The sequence below is a fragment of the Ruditapes philippinarum genome, unplaced genomic scaffold (genome assembly GCF_026571515.1).
Source record: "Ruditapes philippinarum isolate M1 unplaced genomic scaffold, ASM2657151v2 ctg2532_1_1_1_1, whole genome shotgun sequence".
Lineage (NCBI taxonomy): Eukaryota > Metazoa > Mollusca > Bivalvia > Venerida > Veneridae > Ruditapes > Ruditapes philippinarum.
In genome coordinates, this window is record NW_026863644.1 from 10,954 (window position 1) to 28,238 (window position 17,285).

Consider the following 17,285-nt stretch of genomic DNA (forward strand, 5'->3'; position numbering starts at 1 on the left):
TATGCTTTTTGTTAAAAAAATATTGATAAAGTTATTATATAGAAGGGTTTTCATACCAGAACTATTTATTACCAACGTACGTATGCCTAAACCTGATTACCGCGGCAGTATGACGTCACGGAGTAATGATTTTGAAAAAATAACAAACAAAAATCAAGAATTTTTCAGAGAATTATTATCTTTACAAATTGCAGATATGAAATTAAAGAATGAAAATATTTTCATATTGTAAATGTCTGTGATGAGTGATGAGTCAGCTTAGAAAAAATCAAGGTACTATTTTTTGACCTGATTACCGCGGCAGTAAGATTTGACGGATGGTTATTAACTTTGGGGAGGCATAGCCTCCCCAAAAACGGAACAACCAAGTCAGTTCCGTATAAAAATGACGTCATTTTAAACTTACATGGTCGGGGTTTGAAGAATGGTTAGTCGAGCATTGATGTAACAGTCTGACAGTAAGTAACTTGATAATATGATTCTTGAATAATAAATTGAATTATTTCTTCTTATTATTTTGTAAAATATTTTTATATGTTGCGATATACGAAAACCGGCAGCGGAAGTAATCTCCTCTTGACAGAAATAGCTTTAGTGATCTCCCTTATTTTGTCTTGTTAGAATAGAAATAACATCGGTCTAAGCGGTGTTTATCGTCTATTTAACATCGGTTTGGATTTTTGATGCGTAGTACAGCTTTTGAAGACCACGTGACCACGAAGGAGTCGGAAGGACGTAGGTCTGAGTGGTTCATTTATTTTTTGCATCATTGTGTTAAATAGCCGATAAACACCGCTGAGACCCATATTATTAATTGAAAATAGATTGTACAAACTGCAGTTCAACATAAAATAATTATAAAGACTTACATAGGAGTTATAAACTCCTTATTAGGCTTCTTTACCTCCTACGTAGGATAATCTTTTTTATAGAACATATTTAATTGGCACCCGGACGCTTCCGTAAGTCGATCACGTAATAATTAAGAGTTTGGAGCGAAGAGCGCATGTAGCCCCCCCTCCCCCCCCCCCCGCGCCTTATCAGGATGACGTGACATTGATGAAATTTTAAGCGGGAATTTTGTCAACGTTTAGAACTTCATAATTATAATTAATCAACTTCCGTTTTTAGTTCTTAATTGTTAAAATTTTGCCTAATAAACACTTACTAGATATACATGTCATACTAGATCAAAGCATTTTCAGTAAACTCCTTGACAAGGTGGATATTCAAAAACGAACCTTGTGACGTTCTTTTTATATACGAGTATGTATATAAATTAAGCAATAATTGTTTAATTTTGGATCGCATAGAACAGAAAAAATACAGATGCAATATTTAGCATTATCTATCTTACTCTGATTACACGTTTTTCGTGTCGTTTGGTGTACCTCATCACCAGAAGTGCTGCCACGGTGAGGCCGTAAAATAACCACGCCGTAAAACTGAAGAAATCCACAAGCGTTCCAATATTACTAATACCAATCATGACTAACGCAATACAACACTGAAAATAATGTAGGATTATCATAATAAAGTTCTGTATTTGTAAAGCCTCATGCTAAATTTACATATATGTATGTACATATTTAGGCAACTCTAGGTCAGGTTTCCTGAATGTTGAATTATTTGCTTACAATGATTTAAAACAAAGATTTTCCGTTATGTTGTTGTAGAAAGAGATGATATTTGGATACACAACAAACGGCTACAATTCTGGGCAGCAGTATTTTACCACCTCTTACTCAAAAAGCTAACAGGAGCTTCTATGTACCTATGAATAAAGGGCGTAGGGATATGTTATCTATTCGTTGTAAAAATTGGTACATAAAGTTAGGATGACAATATGAAGAAAGTACAAGTTTTTGGACATGTAATCGAGGGAGTAGTAGTTCGACTTTGGACCAATGCATACTTAGATTATAACAAAGCAATTATTGCTCACCGTAAATATAACAGATGGCATCGGTGTCAAATATTTAACATGAACATATGACAATAATTCTGGCAGATGCCCCTCTCTTCCAGCAACGTAAACAACTCTGAAACAGCCAATCATATTTGAGATAACATCGGCATTTTGTTGTTTTCGCGCATGCGTGTAATAGGTAAACCGGGCTGTGAGCATTTTTGTCTGCTTTACTCAATTACTTACATGGTTTGAGTGTAAATGATATAATCTGTTTTATCATACTTTTATATATAATTTAATGGAAACCTCCAAAAAGATCTTTCGCCATTGTGTTCTGACCAAATACCACCATGATCCGGTATAATACATGAATTGTAAAATAACGCATGCGTGTCCAGGTGATAGTGGATATTTCAACGCCCTGAACAGGCTGGGCCATGTGGTAATATACCAATTTCCAGTATGACAATATCCACTTATACCCGAAATCTATGACTTGTGTTACTTTTACATCAAGAAATACAGTACATTTAATATTTGGTAAATATTTAGTAAACGACCGAAGGCAATTGCGTATGCTGATTTTTAAAAATAAACATGAAACTTGGTTAACATTCAAGCTGTGACTTTATCATGAATAAATCAATACGAGCACAAAATTATTTTCCAAGTTCAGCTTTATGATTGTAAACAAAATAGCTTATTAACGCGTTATGTATTTCCGAAAAATCAAAATACCTTCCTCCGCTAAAGACTGTTCCATTGGCAGACCCGTATGTAGAAAATAAAACGGCAATCGGCAATATAACAGATGCACTTTGCAGAACTCTATCACCCCATGTCTGAAATAAATACAGTTTCATATATACAATTCACTAATTGAAATATCATTCTTAACATACAACGCAACGATTGATTTCCTCCATGTCTCTAATTAAGTGTTTAGAAATACCTTCATTTCAGTTCAATGATTGCCTGATAAGCATGAAATTTTGAGTATACTCGTGTAATTGTTTAATTTCACCATTTTGAAAGAAAAAAAAATGGTAGGAAAGTTTTTGCAGAAAAAATAATAAGGTCAAGGTCAGTAAAGTATTCATCAGACGATAGTTACCACGGCAACGGCACTAGAGTCCAATAGTTCAGCAGCCGACATTGCTGTCAAATAGGAGATGTTGGTGAAGATGTAAACCACTGTTACCAAGGCAACGCCTAAAATGTTTGCTCGAGGGAGATTTCTATACACAAAAAAATGAAAGAATACAGTAAATAAGACAACATTTTTTAGCTCTTTTGTTAAGTGGTTAACTGTTATATTATTGTACATATATCAATGGAGGCGGTTCAATTGCCTGTCAACTTTTGTACAAGTTGCTAAATGTCTTAAATAGACTTATCCATCTTTCAGTCTGTACAAGGCCATTCATCACTAAGGAAACTTTCTTCAGAATACATACTGAATAAATAGCATACAATGCAGACCATGGGTCTTGGTCAGCATAAGATGTAGATTATGTTGTTGTTGTAGCCGTCAGCAGACTAGGAGTTGAATGACTTCCGGTCACGGCGGTCAGCACACGAGCTTTAAAGATTCCTTAAAGGGATCAGACGGTCGGCTTGCTCTAAATTAAATATCAAATTACTTACTTTAATATAACAATGAAATTAAAAGATGATTTTTTTGGGGAGCATCAATGCAAAACAAAATCTGAATATTTCATTGGCAAAGTAAATAAAATAAAATATTTTAAGTAAATAAAATTAAAGGTTTTAGTCTATGTATCGACTTACATTTCTGGTTTTTCGATTTCTTCTGTAACGTAGTTAAGGTTATTCCTGCAAAAATAAACATTACTACACGTTAAAGAATAAAATCAACATCCCTTAATTGTGCTTATTCACAATTAGTATAAACATAATTGAGCTTAATGTTCATTCCTTGTTAAAATCCTTAGTTGACTGGGCTCCTGTTGAAACATCGTTATAACAAAACACCTTTTGATAAAATGTCATCGTTATCTCCGAATTGTAGAAATTGTACTCCCACAAATTACGTAATTTATTCAAATGATAGAGATCGTTAAGTGATCTCTCCATGATTATGAAACAAAGCAATTGTATTTCCCGATTCTAGGTCTGATCTTCTCAACCAGGACTTAACAAATTAATTATATCGAACCGGAAAATTTTATTGCTAAGGAATGTTATTGAACTTACCAGCCGTCATATGCCCAAAGTGCCTGGTAAAATGCTAGAGCAATGATAGAAGGCGACTTTGTAGTGCCTGTAAAGCTGTCATCAAACTGGGTTGTGTGACCTGTTAAATTATAAGAGTTATCGCATGATTTAGAATTTTATCTTTGTTCTTACTAACCCATTATATATTCAGTACACTTTGATTTATAAACAGTGCAGTTTATTCATTGATTCATATAAGAAACAAGAAGCGCCGCAATGCGATGAAAGCAGGTTTTCAACGACTAAGTTTTGATGTGACAGCAATCAATAGGTCAAAGTGAACTGAAGTTATTGAGTAGAAGATGAAAATTCTATTGAAAGCAAATGACATTGACCTTGCTCCCAAATATCTAAGTTGCAATCAAAAGCTGCCACACAGCAAGTTTGGTGAAGCAAACTCAAGTTATAACGTGAAAACTGAATTTCTTGTTTAAGCAGCAGTGACCTTGCTCACAGACACCTTGTTAGCAATCCCAAATTGCCTCTTGATATAAGCTACCAAATTACTAAATTAGGTGTCAATAGGTCTAAACAAACTCAAGTTATTATGCGGGGACTCATTTCTATTTTTAGCAACATTGACCTTGATCACAGACATCTGGGTAGCAATCCGAAGTTGCGTCCTGATATAAGCTACCCGCAAACCAAACTTGCTGTCAATAGGTCACAACTAATTTAAGTTATTGAGCAAAAACTGAATTTCGATTTTTAGCAATTAAGTGGCATTGACCTTAATCATAGTCACCTGGCTAGTTATCCCCAGAAGCCCCTTGATATAAGCTATCCATACACCAAGTTTGGTGTCAATAGGCCGAAGTAAACTCAAGTTATTGAGCTGAAACTGAATATTTATTTTTAGTCACAGTGACTTGACCTTGATCACAAACACCTGTGTAGCGATCCAAAGCTGTTTCTTAATATGAGCTGCCCATTGACACCAAGTTTGGTGTCAATGGGCCAAAGCAAACTCAAGTTATCGTGCAGAAACTGAATATCTATTTTAGTAACAGTGACCTTGACCTTGATCACATACACTTGGGTAGCAATCCCAAGCTGCCACGTGAAATAAGCTACTTACATACCAAGTTTGGTGTCAGTAAGCCAAAGTAAACTCAACTTATTGAGCGGAAACTGAATTTCTATATTTTGTAACAGTGACCTTGACCTTGATCACAAATACCTGGGTAGCAGTCTTAATCTGCCTCTTGATATAAACTATCCCTACACCAAGTTTTTTGTCAATAGGCCAAAGCAAACTAAAGTTATTGAGCTGAAACTGAATTTCTATTTTTAGTAACAGTGACATTGACCTTTATCACAGACACCTGGGTAGCAATCCCAAGCTGCCTCTTCATTTAAACTATCCATTCACCAAGTTTGTTGTCAATAGGCCAAAGCAAACTCAAGTTATTGAGGGGAAACTGAATTTCTATTTTTGGTTACAGTCAACTTGACCTAGATCACAGACGCCTTGGTAGCAATCCAAAGCTGCCTCTTGATATAAGCTACCCATACAACAAGTCGGTGTCGATAGGCCAAAGCCAACTCAAGTTATTGAGCGGGAACTATATTTCTATTTTTAGTAACAGTGACCTTGACCTTTATTACAGACACCTGGGTAGCAATCCAAATCCCAACTTCGGCGTTACAATATCCAGTTTTCGTTGAAAACCTGGTAAAAATGCACCTGTTTTATATCAGTGAAGTTTGTACAAAGGTTTGGAATTGGGCGGGGTGTTACACGTCTGTAGTTGCATAAAAAATATTAAAAAACAATGACTACAATGTTACGACATTTACGGCTGAGAACGAACTGATAATGTTAACTTCCGGCAGCAACTCGATGTAAAATAGTTCTATACACTTTTTGTGATTTTTCACGTTGAACAGAACAAAACAGAAAAACAATTTATTAACTCTAGTTACATGTAGCAACACTATGTAGTATATGACTTCTTAATGTTCTTTGTAACGTCATCAAAAGCTTATCAAGTGTTAAATACTTACAGTTTTGTATCGGTTAATTGTTGTTTTTTTCTATTTGAACATCGATATAACAACACTTCATCTTGGTGTTTTAAATATAGTTTATTAGTGTTTAGATCTTTATTGTGTTGATATCATTGTGCGTTATATAAATCATAAATAAGCAATATAAATTTTATTCTATTTACAAAAAGACTACAAGTACGAATAAGCCTAGTATATAGTATGCAAGTCTATGATAAATCAAATAATTTAATTTCTAAGGCATGATTGCAACAAACAAAACATACTATTTCATCTGAGACCAGTTAAGATATGGTTTTATCTTTGATTGATTGCTAAAGACATCAAATAATTTCACCTTGAGCAAGTCTGACAATGCCTCCGACCATGATGATTCCGAGGGCGATAAGTTTTGCCGCCGTGAACACGATTTGAACTTTGGCCGCCACCTTCACGCTCAAACTATTGACTATCATCAACGTCACTGTGATATATAAATAGAAATAATCCGACCAATCAAACGTTTCTAATTATATGAATCATTGTTTTTTTAAATAAATATAGTCACCAATCAAATATGTTTAAAGATTCGATTATGTTTGTGTGTGTGTGTTTTTTTGTTGTTGTTGTTGTTGTTTTGTTTTTTTAACTGGGATTTCTTTTTCAGGAACGATATATGTGCTTGTTATAAGAAAACAACATTTTCTAGTAAATTTCAACATTTTAATATATTATTGATTATGTGAGTAGATGTTAATATTTTGTAAAATAGTGGTGAAAATTACTAATTTCGAAATCAGAAACCACGATATATGGGTTAAGAGTACAAATACAATGCATATTTCAGAAAATGATAATACGTGAATATAAATGTCATTAATCGTAGCTATACGAATGTGGCTTTTATGATGACAATCACATCTTTTCGAGACAACAACCGGTGATGATGTAGAGTATATTTATTTGTTTGTGTGTTAGATGAAATTGTATTTCATCGAGTGAGCTTTAAAAACACTATTCTCACAAGTCGCGTTCCCACGAGAGAGAATACAATTTTTTTTCAGTTCACGAGATGAAATAAAATAGCATCTTACACAACAAACAAACACATTTTCTTTTTTTACTTTATGCATAAAAACAAGTTTAAATGAAATTTCCTATATTAATATAAAAGTCTGTTTTCCCCACTGGTAGCCTCAATTTAAGTCGAATTTATCATAAAAACAAGATGTCTTGAGTTGAAAAATAACAATCAACGTTAAATGGTGATGATATTATTTATTATATTAAAAAACATATGAATGATCGCTAGTTTCAATAACAAAAACAGAAGGAAAAGTCCCACCATCTAACCTTCTTTTCCGATATTTAAGGCGGATTTATATTAGACCAGGCTAGTGTAATTTAAGCGGTCGCCATTTTAAAAGTTGTGTATTTCAAGGCGGGTGGGGGTGGATAATTGTGTTTAATTCAGAGGAATATCATTTGGTTTTGTTAGTCATACATCTTTTTATAAAAATGAAAACTTATTTGAGGATTGTTACTGACAATAAATAATTGTTGACAGATGTGTAAACATTCAAAAAGCGGCTAGGAACTTGAAGAACATGGCATTTTTGAAAGGCTGTCTTACGAACGCTTGGTTATTTACTAATTCTTCGGTCTGGTGACTGGCATTGCTTTTCATATTACATTAGGCAATAATTCCTCATATGATACTTTAATAGGCCCATAAGTAATCAAGAGCAGTTTTCATGAGGAAGGAAGTTATTTTTCAGACTGTAAAAATTTAACAACAAAAAGGTGAGACGATATTAGTGGTTATTTGAATAAATTGAAGTAAGGTTATTTCTTTTCATTACTTTTGAAATTTAAGTTATTTATCAATTTCATCTTTGCTTTTCTCTAAACAGCCCTGACAATGTCAGAATTGTAAGCAAAAATAACATAAAGGTACCACATGGGGAAAATCTTTAAAAAATGAGTCTTGTCTTTGAAATTTATGAAATTATATTTTGATAATTTTCTCTGTGAAATTATCAAATATAAATTTTACGGATAAATTAGTAATCCGCACAAAAGCATGAAATAAATACAGTATCTAACTTTTTTTTCGAAAGTAGCGTAAGAATGACGTCAGCACTGAATTTTCGAGCGAGCTATGTGCAAAAGAACCTACCTATTGCGGCAGCTGCTACAATTTTCATCGGGATTGGAGGTGTGCCACAATTTGGAAAGAAAGTCGTCACGTATTCAGCAAAAGTCAGACAAATGATGGCTATTGATGAAGGTCGAATTACAATGACAGAGTTCCAGGCGTACAGGAACGCCGGTATTGGCCCAAATGCTTCCATCAGGTAGGCATACTCCCCGCCTGATTTTCTTATAAGCGTGCCAAGTTCAGAATAACAAAGGGACCCTGTTTGAAAAAAAGGTTCTCATTTCAAGTAAGAAGTACAGCTGTTCCACATATAGAATTCAATAATGTTTGTCGTGTTTTTATTTTAAATATTGACTGAAAATATTTCAATCGTTCAACACCTCTTTTATATCTTGTTGGTGTTGTTGTTTTGTTGAACGCCACAATTTATTCAAAACATTTGCCCTCATAAAACCATAAATCAGCTATACATTAAGATAAGACTTGAATGACTTGTTTGCTTTTTCTCTAACATGTTCATGCACAGATAAACATTGTGAAAATCATTAATATTTTTGTTGTTTATGCTTTAAAACCTTACCTAATAATGCCAAAACGCCACTTCCGGCCCAAACGACCAATGATAGGCCAACAGACCCGGTCATGTCGAGAACACCTTTTGGTGATATGAAAATACCGGAGCCTTAAAAAATAACAACAGGTAAAATAAGCTTAATGAATTCAAAAACAGGATAGTTCTGGCTGCCTTTAAAAATAATAGATTTGACAGGTTGTACAACTGTGGCTGGTTGTACATGGTGATAACAGCAACGTCAACAGGGAACCAGACTAGATTTTGGCTGGTTGTACCAGAAAAGCTAATGATTCTAGCAGCTAAAACCTGAAAGCAAGATAGTTTTGGTCGGCTGTTTGTACCCTTAAACATGAAAATTCTGGCAACGTTAATCAGTAAACCGGATATTTTTGGCTTGTACCCAAAACATAATATTTCTATCAGCAGTAACCTGAAAACATGATATAATATTACAGAAGTTAACTTTAAACACTTGATAGTATTACTAACTAAACTACAAAACATGATAAGATGGTTTTAGCTGACTAAACATAATCAATTTCTAGCTGACTAATATACTAATGAACCTGCCGTGGTAAAAAATGATTTTTAACTAGCCGACCATAGAAAATATCGCCAGAATCCATGGATACCTATTCCGCTCACTACATGCACGGATTTATATTGTAATATAAATCCGTGCTACATGTGAACGCGTAACGAGTACACCTAAGCTACCAAGGCTGCCTAGAAACATGATAGGTTTAGCTAATAATAATTTGGGACAAGTTCTGTCTATATCCCTGTAGTATTTGTATTGTTTTATAGATAGTGCTTTACCTATAATAGTTCCAACTATTAAAGAAATCCCGCCAATCAATCCGACCTCCTTCTTCAACTTGACTTCCTCGATGACAACCGATCCGTATTCGGAGCCTGTGTCCGTCTTCCGCTGACGTGCGCCATTTTGTAACGCCTCGTATGGCTTCTCTTCTGAAATAAGAAAATAATCCCTATTTAACGATTTGGGTCGGTATAGGGATTTGAGTGTGACCACAGACGCTTGGGTTCAGATGCCCCTACGTTTTTAAATATTAGAATATATTTTATAGTGTGTTTACAGGGCGTACTACGTTAGGGAAAGGATCTGATCCCAATCGTCTGTGAGTGTGATATCATTCTGAAAGTTTGGCTTATTTGGAAAAGTTGGTCAATATGACGGAGGACCATGGGTTTGAGCATTACTATAAAAACGACCTAAATAGTTAATAAAAAAGAGGTCTGAGATGTAAGATAAGTGTTATCATATGAGTTTCGGTTCAAATGTCTTGTAACTTACCAAAGCTTTAGTCATATGAGGAAACATGGACGTTACCCGAGTCGGCTTCAAACAAAAGATCCATTATTGTATAAGAGGCAGAGACCAAAAAACACTGCCTACATTTTATATATCAATAACGAATAAATAAAATGTTAGAATTTAATATGGGAAAGCTTTTCAGCCAGCTTACGGAAGATATGAAATTCATTGAAAGTTGGTGATTCAATGTAATTAATCTATTTTGACCTACATAGCGTAAGGTTAGTTGGATAATTTAAAGGACTGTTTGAACGTAAAATATTTGCGTTGTATGCTTACTTTATGCTAACAACTGCTTTAAGAATGTTATAAATAAATGTGTCCGCATTGACTAAAAGCTACATCATGTTCAATTTAAATATGTCAACCATTAAGATAAGAGCCGTTTACTTGCCCCGGATTTGAAATGTTTTCTTTCTTCTCGTTTTCTGTTTTGAGTTGTAACATTTGATAAGCATAGCTAAATGAAAAAAAGTACCCATAACTTGTGAATTTCTTCTCAGATATATGAGTTTATTAATTCATAAAAACCCGCATTAATTTTAGATTCCTGGTTTCATTAGCGGGAACCCGGCCGCCCACCCGTCTGCTCATGTATAAAATCATAAACAGAAGGGCACCTCAGGCACTTTTTCTTGCAATTAAGTTTGAAAACCCCTATATGACCTGAACAATCTTCAAGTCATCTAGAATAATTTTTAACTAAGAGATAATCATAGGAGCTCATCAGCGAAAAAATACCTTTGCCTTTATTGGCATTTATACATTTGATGTAAGCAATACATTTAAATCTCGTCTGTAACCGTCTCAAATTCGTACCGTTAAAATTACCTATTTTTACGATTGTCCTTGGCTCAAGGACTGTTAAAAATCGTTGATTTATGCAAAATCAATGCAATCTGAGAGCACATGTTTACAATTCACCGTAAATCACTTAAAACAATGATTTTTTTGAAGTGATAAGTTATATTATATTAGGGTGTAAATAAATCTATATCAGTTTTACGACCTATAATAGATTTACAATTCGTTTTAAATGACTTAAAGGAACATACTCCCACTTCTTAAACGTGTTGTTTTGTTGGAGATTTTGACTGCAATTTATTAGTACATTTGTTCACGTTTTAAGCTAGATTATATGCATCCGATTGTGCCTGCGTTTTATCCGTTGTTGACGATTACTGTGTACATTTATCCCAATCGGGACCTGCTTTTATATTTCATGTGTCGTTTCGGGCATACAATATTTCTTTAAAGCAGCAAATTCATGTTAATTTTCAAGAAAATTTTGGAACTATTATTAAAAAGTAAAATATTGTGAGGTGAACAAAAAAAGTAGTTTATATATTGCAATCGGCGCTTACAATCCACGAAAATTACCAAAAAGTGGTCAACATATGCAAAAACAGACATCACTGCGTTAGAAACGCAGTAGAAATATGGAAATCAGTCTTAAACCGCACATAACATGTAAAGTGTAACTTAATTGGATCTTGAATGTTTTTACCTTACTTAAAATGTTGGTACATCTTTCTCAATATTGATTTTCTTGAACTATTTGGCTTATTTGGAGGCTTGCAGCTTTTACACTTACAGCAAACGATTTCATAATTCTATTTTGATATTTTAACTGGAATTGAATCATCGCAAGGGAAGTAACTTTACCATAGCCAGCTACTTTCTGCAAAAGATGACGCGTTTCATTTCATATTAATTCTATCATTTCTAGGAAATAACATACACATTTTTCATTGCCAAAACTTTTTCAGTACTATTTCTCCTACATAAGAAACCATAAACTGAACTAGCACTGTGAGCAAGTACCTTTAAAGGATTTATAATTCAAAGGTTTAATGGCATTTTTGTCAGTTTTATTACCGATATTTAACTTATATCTATCATACTTCAAGCCACGTGAATCATATACTTCATGTTCATAAATAAATATAACATTCGATTATGTTTTATTGCAAATCTGGGACGAAATAAGTTCATCAGTAAATTTCTGAAGAAAAAAGATGCAGAAAACTATTCTTTTGCGTCCACTTTCATTTAAAAACAATAAAAATATGTTTTAAATAATGGTTCACGTCATAAGAGAAGTGCATACGAGAAGTGCCTTTTTGAAAATCCTAACTCTTTGGCCCTTTACGTCAATCTTCGAATAGATCGATCGGAACGCTTCGACGAAAGTTTATCTTATCCGAAGATTGGCGGAACGGGGCGAAAAGATGTATACCTTAAAAGGGGATTGTGTTTCCACAGTTTTCAATGGGACTTGATACATTTCATGGAGGGTTTTTTTGTGGACTTTTTGCTCTATTGCATAAACCTATAGCGTTATAGCATGATATAATTTTAATCAAAACCTCAAGTGGAATTTTTCAACCGAACATATTGCCTTATTTCATCAACGGGTTCCGCTGGGTACGTTTATGTAGGACAAAGTGTGACCATGCATAATTAAGGAGGATGATCTTGAAAACTAATTATATATTTAACTTAGGCAAATGTATTTTAAGTAACACACTTTAACTATACATTTGAATGTATGTATCCGTGTGTTTGTAATATGCAATATGCAATTTGTAGAAAATGTTGATGGTATATGATATAGCTAAACCTGGTATATATGCTGACAATGTACATGTTATAGAAAGAGCATCGAAACAAGAGGCGTAGTGCCCGAATATGAATCAGATTGCCGAGTGTTTTGATGTTCTTTCTCTTTTGTATCATAGGCAATAAAAAAAATAAAACACGTTCCCTGTTATCACAATATGAAACTCCAGAGTAACCAATGGACGAGCATCTAAATATGATATTTCTGTCGCTATCCCTTTCTCTGTCGGTACAGTAAATAAACCCCAGCACAAATGAGCCAATCAATAGGCATGCTCTGGAGTGCGGGGAACTAATGCATGCAAACCATAAAATGCACGGTGCAAGTATATGTATACGATTTAACTCTGACACATTTTCAACAGAAATGTCCCAAAACTATGATACAATATATGTTTATTTCTATTCCGTGTGACGGTTCAAAACGTACATTATTCATATCAATTTAGTAAAAAATTGAAGCCAGTGCATTAGTCAGGTACGATCAAAAATATCTGTTACAATTGTCACTGAAGTTTATATAACAGTCAGAGATATTACAGTACATGTATGTCACCGATTTGATAGTGTACTATTTTGTTAGAGCACTGGTCCTCTCGTTTTGATTTGCATATTTTATTGGTAATGCATTGTAATGCTATAGAAGTAACAATATGATGATGATGATGATGGTGATGATGATAGGATTTTATTGTTTTGCTTTTTTCGTTTATAAAGTAATAGTTAAAAAAGTAGAATAAAATAAAGTAAAAAAAAAGTAATATAAAGTAAAGTAAAACAAAAAGTAAAATAAAGTAAAGTTGTAAAAAAACTAAAGTTTAAAAAAAAAATAGTCAAGTTAATATTTCATCATAGTGACGTGTGTAAGAGAGTAGGCAAAAACATAGCATTCAACTGCACTACAAGTAATAAAAAGAGCATCGAAACACAAGGTTATCTGATTTGTACGAGGAGGCGTCCCCGAGTATCAATCAGATTGCCGAGTGTTTTGATCATAAAAACACGTTCCCTGTTGTCTCAATATGAAACCCCAGAAAAAAGTAACCAATGAACGAGCATCTGAATATGAAATTGCTGTCTCTTTCCCTTTCTCTGCAGTCACAGTAACTAAACCCCAGCAAAAATGAGCCAATCTATGGGCATATTCTGGAGTGCGGGTAACTTATACCTGCACTCCAATTAACGCACTCTGCATGTATATGTATACGATTTAACCCTGACACGTTTTCAACAGAAATGTCCCCAAACTATGATACAAAAGAGAAAGAACATCAAAACACTCGGCAATCTGATTAATTCCCGGGGGCTACGCCCCCTCGTACAAATCAGATAACCTCGTGTTTCGATGCTCTTTCTATTACTTAAACTGGATTTATGCATCTGTGAAGTTTTTGTCCGTTTCTATAAAAACATCAATATGTGTATTCTTCAGGACTTCATTTCTGGATGGAAGACTGTTCTCCTCGCCGACATACAGAACTTTATAAACTTGCGCACAAGATGAATTTCAGGCCTCATTTGACATTGATAGAGTTGATATTTAAAAGAGAGGACAGTATACCTCAATATGTTTGTGATTAATATGCTTTAACGTGCAGACGAACATTTTCAAATATGCAAACAACCTGCATAAATTCATTCTGTTTTCATTGAGATTTCAAATAAACGATATTTCATATCAGTAGTTACTAAATGAAATAAACTTTAGATAAATATATTATCTAATTAACTTGTCCATCTTTCAAATGAACTCTTATTTATTATTTGAAGTTTCAACTCAATTTTGCATCCGTAAAAATGTTTCAACAAAGCACTTTACATTCTATAGGATCTTAGGTGCGACAGAATTTTTTAATGACCTAAAAAAATGAGGAGAAAAATAAAATGTAATTAAAAAATACTTCACCGTTTTGATCCATCTTTTATCCACTTTTAGACAACAAAATTATGTGTCGATGGTTTAATTAAATCCTTTTTCACGGTATTATATCTGTCTATAAACCGGAAGTGTGAAGATAATATGAAGGTCTCTCATTTATTCAAAATGTAAATATAAACAAAATACACTGTTGATAAAACCGGCCTCTGACCGCTCTATAGTCTAGGACATCTTCATCGAGTCTTTATGTAGATGGCGTTGTTTAAATAGATAAAACGCATCGCGTTGATTAAACACAACAAAAAAAACCGAAATAATCCGATTCAAGAAATGGAAGAAGTAAGTCCGCCTGCGTTTCCAGCAGACGACACAAGGGTACATCGGACTTATGTACCGTAAATGAATATATTTACTCTTAATCTTTATCTGATAAAGGCAAGTGTTAATCAGATACTGTGACCTAATTATGTGATAATCTGTAAATGATTTAAGTGTCGTAAATTGTGTTTACTGAGATTATTTGCAAGGATCTGTTTGGAGCAAAACAGTCTTTGCCAAGAAATCTTGCAAACCCTTTCTGCAAGGAAATGACGCGGCGTTTAAAAATCCTTGCATAAATGCCTTTCAAACACCTTTATTTCAGTAACAACTTTTGCAAAAAAAGTACTTGAAAATAAAACCGGATACAAACAGAAAGTCATCTATCAAATCATGGACAAAATTCTGGTAAAGATATTCTTCGAAAGAGAAAGAGAAATAGAAATCATGGCAAAGAAAAAATTGTAAGGACAGTTTTGTAAAAGCATAATGCCGTTGAAAACATGGCAAAGACATTCATGTACAGATATTCTTGTTAAGAGATAATATTGCAGAAACCCCAGCAAATAAATTCTTGTAAGGACATTCTTGCAAAGACATGAAAGAGATAACACTGCAGAAACCACTGCAAAGAAATTCTGGTACAGATATGACAAAAAATTCTGGACATAAAATCACGGCTGTACATATCGTACGCAAATTTTACACACAAAATAAACAAGATGGAAAATATTAAACAAAGAAAACATGGCAAAAGCACACGGCATGTGAATCCAATCCTGGTTCAGACATTCTTTCAATAAAGGTCTGGGAAACAAAACGTGGCAAATGTTTCAGACATTGCTATTCAATGAGAACAGATGAAATATTGGCAAAACATCTAGAAAAGATGGTAAACAATCCATTGCAAAGAAATTCTATAATAGCATCAAATTTTATACCGTCTTATACAAATTAAATACAATATCATTTAAATTTTTGCTTCTCTTTGTTTGATTTACTAGATGAATTGTAACGATTTTAAGTTTTTAGATTTTATTCCAATAACTGTTAATTTTATTTTTTATAATATTCGGTTCAATGCTATAGCCCAATTCGCTGTTGTAAATAGTTGTCGTTCATGTCTACGAAAGTTACTTCCCGTGGCACCAAATTCAAATTTATTTAGAAGCGCCATAAAAACCCTTCAACTTCGAAAGTTTTTTTACACTGATTGTTTTGGTCATAAAAAACTGTTTACAAGATATACGAGGGGAAGTCAGAAAATATACGGACTTTTGACTTGTTCTCGAAAACCATTCAACATTTTAAAAAAAATCTTTCTACTCTTTTTCAAAATATTCTCCACCTACGTCTACGCACTTTTGCCATCTTCGTGGGAGCTTTTGTATTCCTGCTGTGAACCATGACGTAGACCTATGTTTTAAGTACTGTGTAACAGCAGATATCAAAGCCGCCCTGGTCTTATATTTCTTTACAGCAAGCATTTTTTTCAGTTCTGGAAACAAATAAAAGTCACAGGGGGCGAGGTCTGGGCTATAAGGAGGGTGAGACAACAATTGCAATTTGTAAGAGTTGATAACCTCCACTGTAGCTGCGGCGGTATGGGAGGGGGCGTTATCGTGAAGAAGGATGACATTTTTCTGTGCTAAACTGGAACGAATTTGCTTCAGCTTTTCTCTGAGATTTTTTAGAATTACTTCAGAATAGTACTTGGCGGTGACAGTTTGACCTTTTGGCATGGAATGAGTAAGTATCATTCCTCGTGAATCTCAAAAGGCAACAAGCATGACTTTGCCAGCCGAAGGAGACAGCTTAAACTTTTTAGGAGGTGGGGAACCAGCTCGTTTCCACTGCTTTGACTGATGTCTCAGGTTGGGAATAATGAACCCACATCTCATCTCCAGTGATAATGCGGTTCAAAAACTTATCTCTTTCACGATTAAAACGACTTAAATGTTCTTTTGCATTGGTTACTCTGGTTGCCTTTTGATCTGCGGACAGCTGTCTAGGCACCCACCTGGCACTTACCTTGCTCATGCCTAGGTGTTCGTGTAAAATCTTGTGTGCCGATGCCTTACCGATGCTGGCTACCACCTCCAAAGTTACTCGACGATTTTTGTTGACAAAAGCTTTAACATTTGCTACCATTGTTGGGGTCACCGCCTCAGCTGGCCGCCCAGTCCTAGGCCTGTCACAAACACTTGTTCTGCCTTCACGAAACTGAGAAGCCCAGTTGTAGAAGGTGAACGT

General features: G+C 34.3%; 1 protein-coding gene across 1 annotated transcript; it reads right to left on the minus strand.

Moving 5' to 3' along the window:
* Positions 1–1,348: 1,348 nt before the first annotated feature.
* On the minus strand, positions 1,349–15,011 carry LOC132722782 (b(0,+)-type amino acid transporter 1-like). The gene is made up of 11 exons (XM_060707345.1): positions 14,742–15,011; positions 9,694–9,846; positions 8,881–8,982; positions 8,319–8,558; positions 6,498–6,623; positions 4,130–4,229; positions 3,704–3,748; positions 3,027–3,150; positions 2,651–2,754; positions 1,946–2,042; positions 1,349–1,507 (listed from the first exon to the last, which is right to left on the minus strand). Exons 1-11 carry the CDS (start codon positions 14,752–14,754, stop codon positions 1,349–1,351), a joined length of 1,263 nt encoding a protein of 420 aa, XP_060563328.1. The 5' UTR covers positions 14,755–15,011.
* Between the last annotated feature and the right edge of the window lie 2,274 nt (positions 15,012–17,285).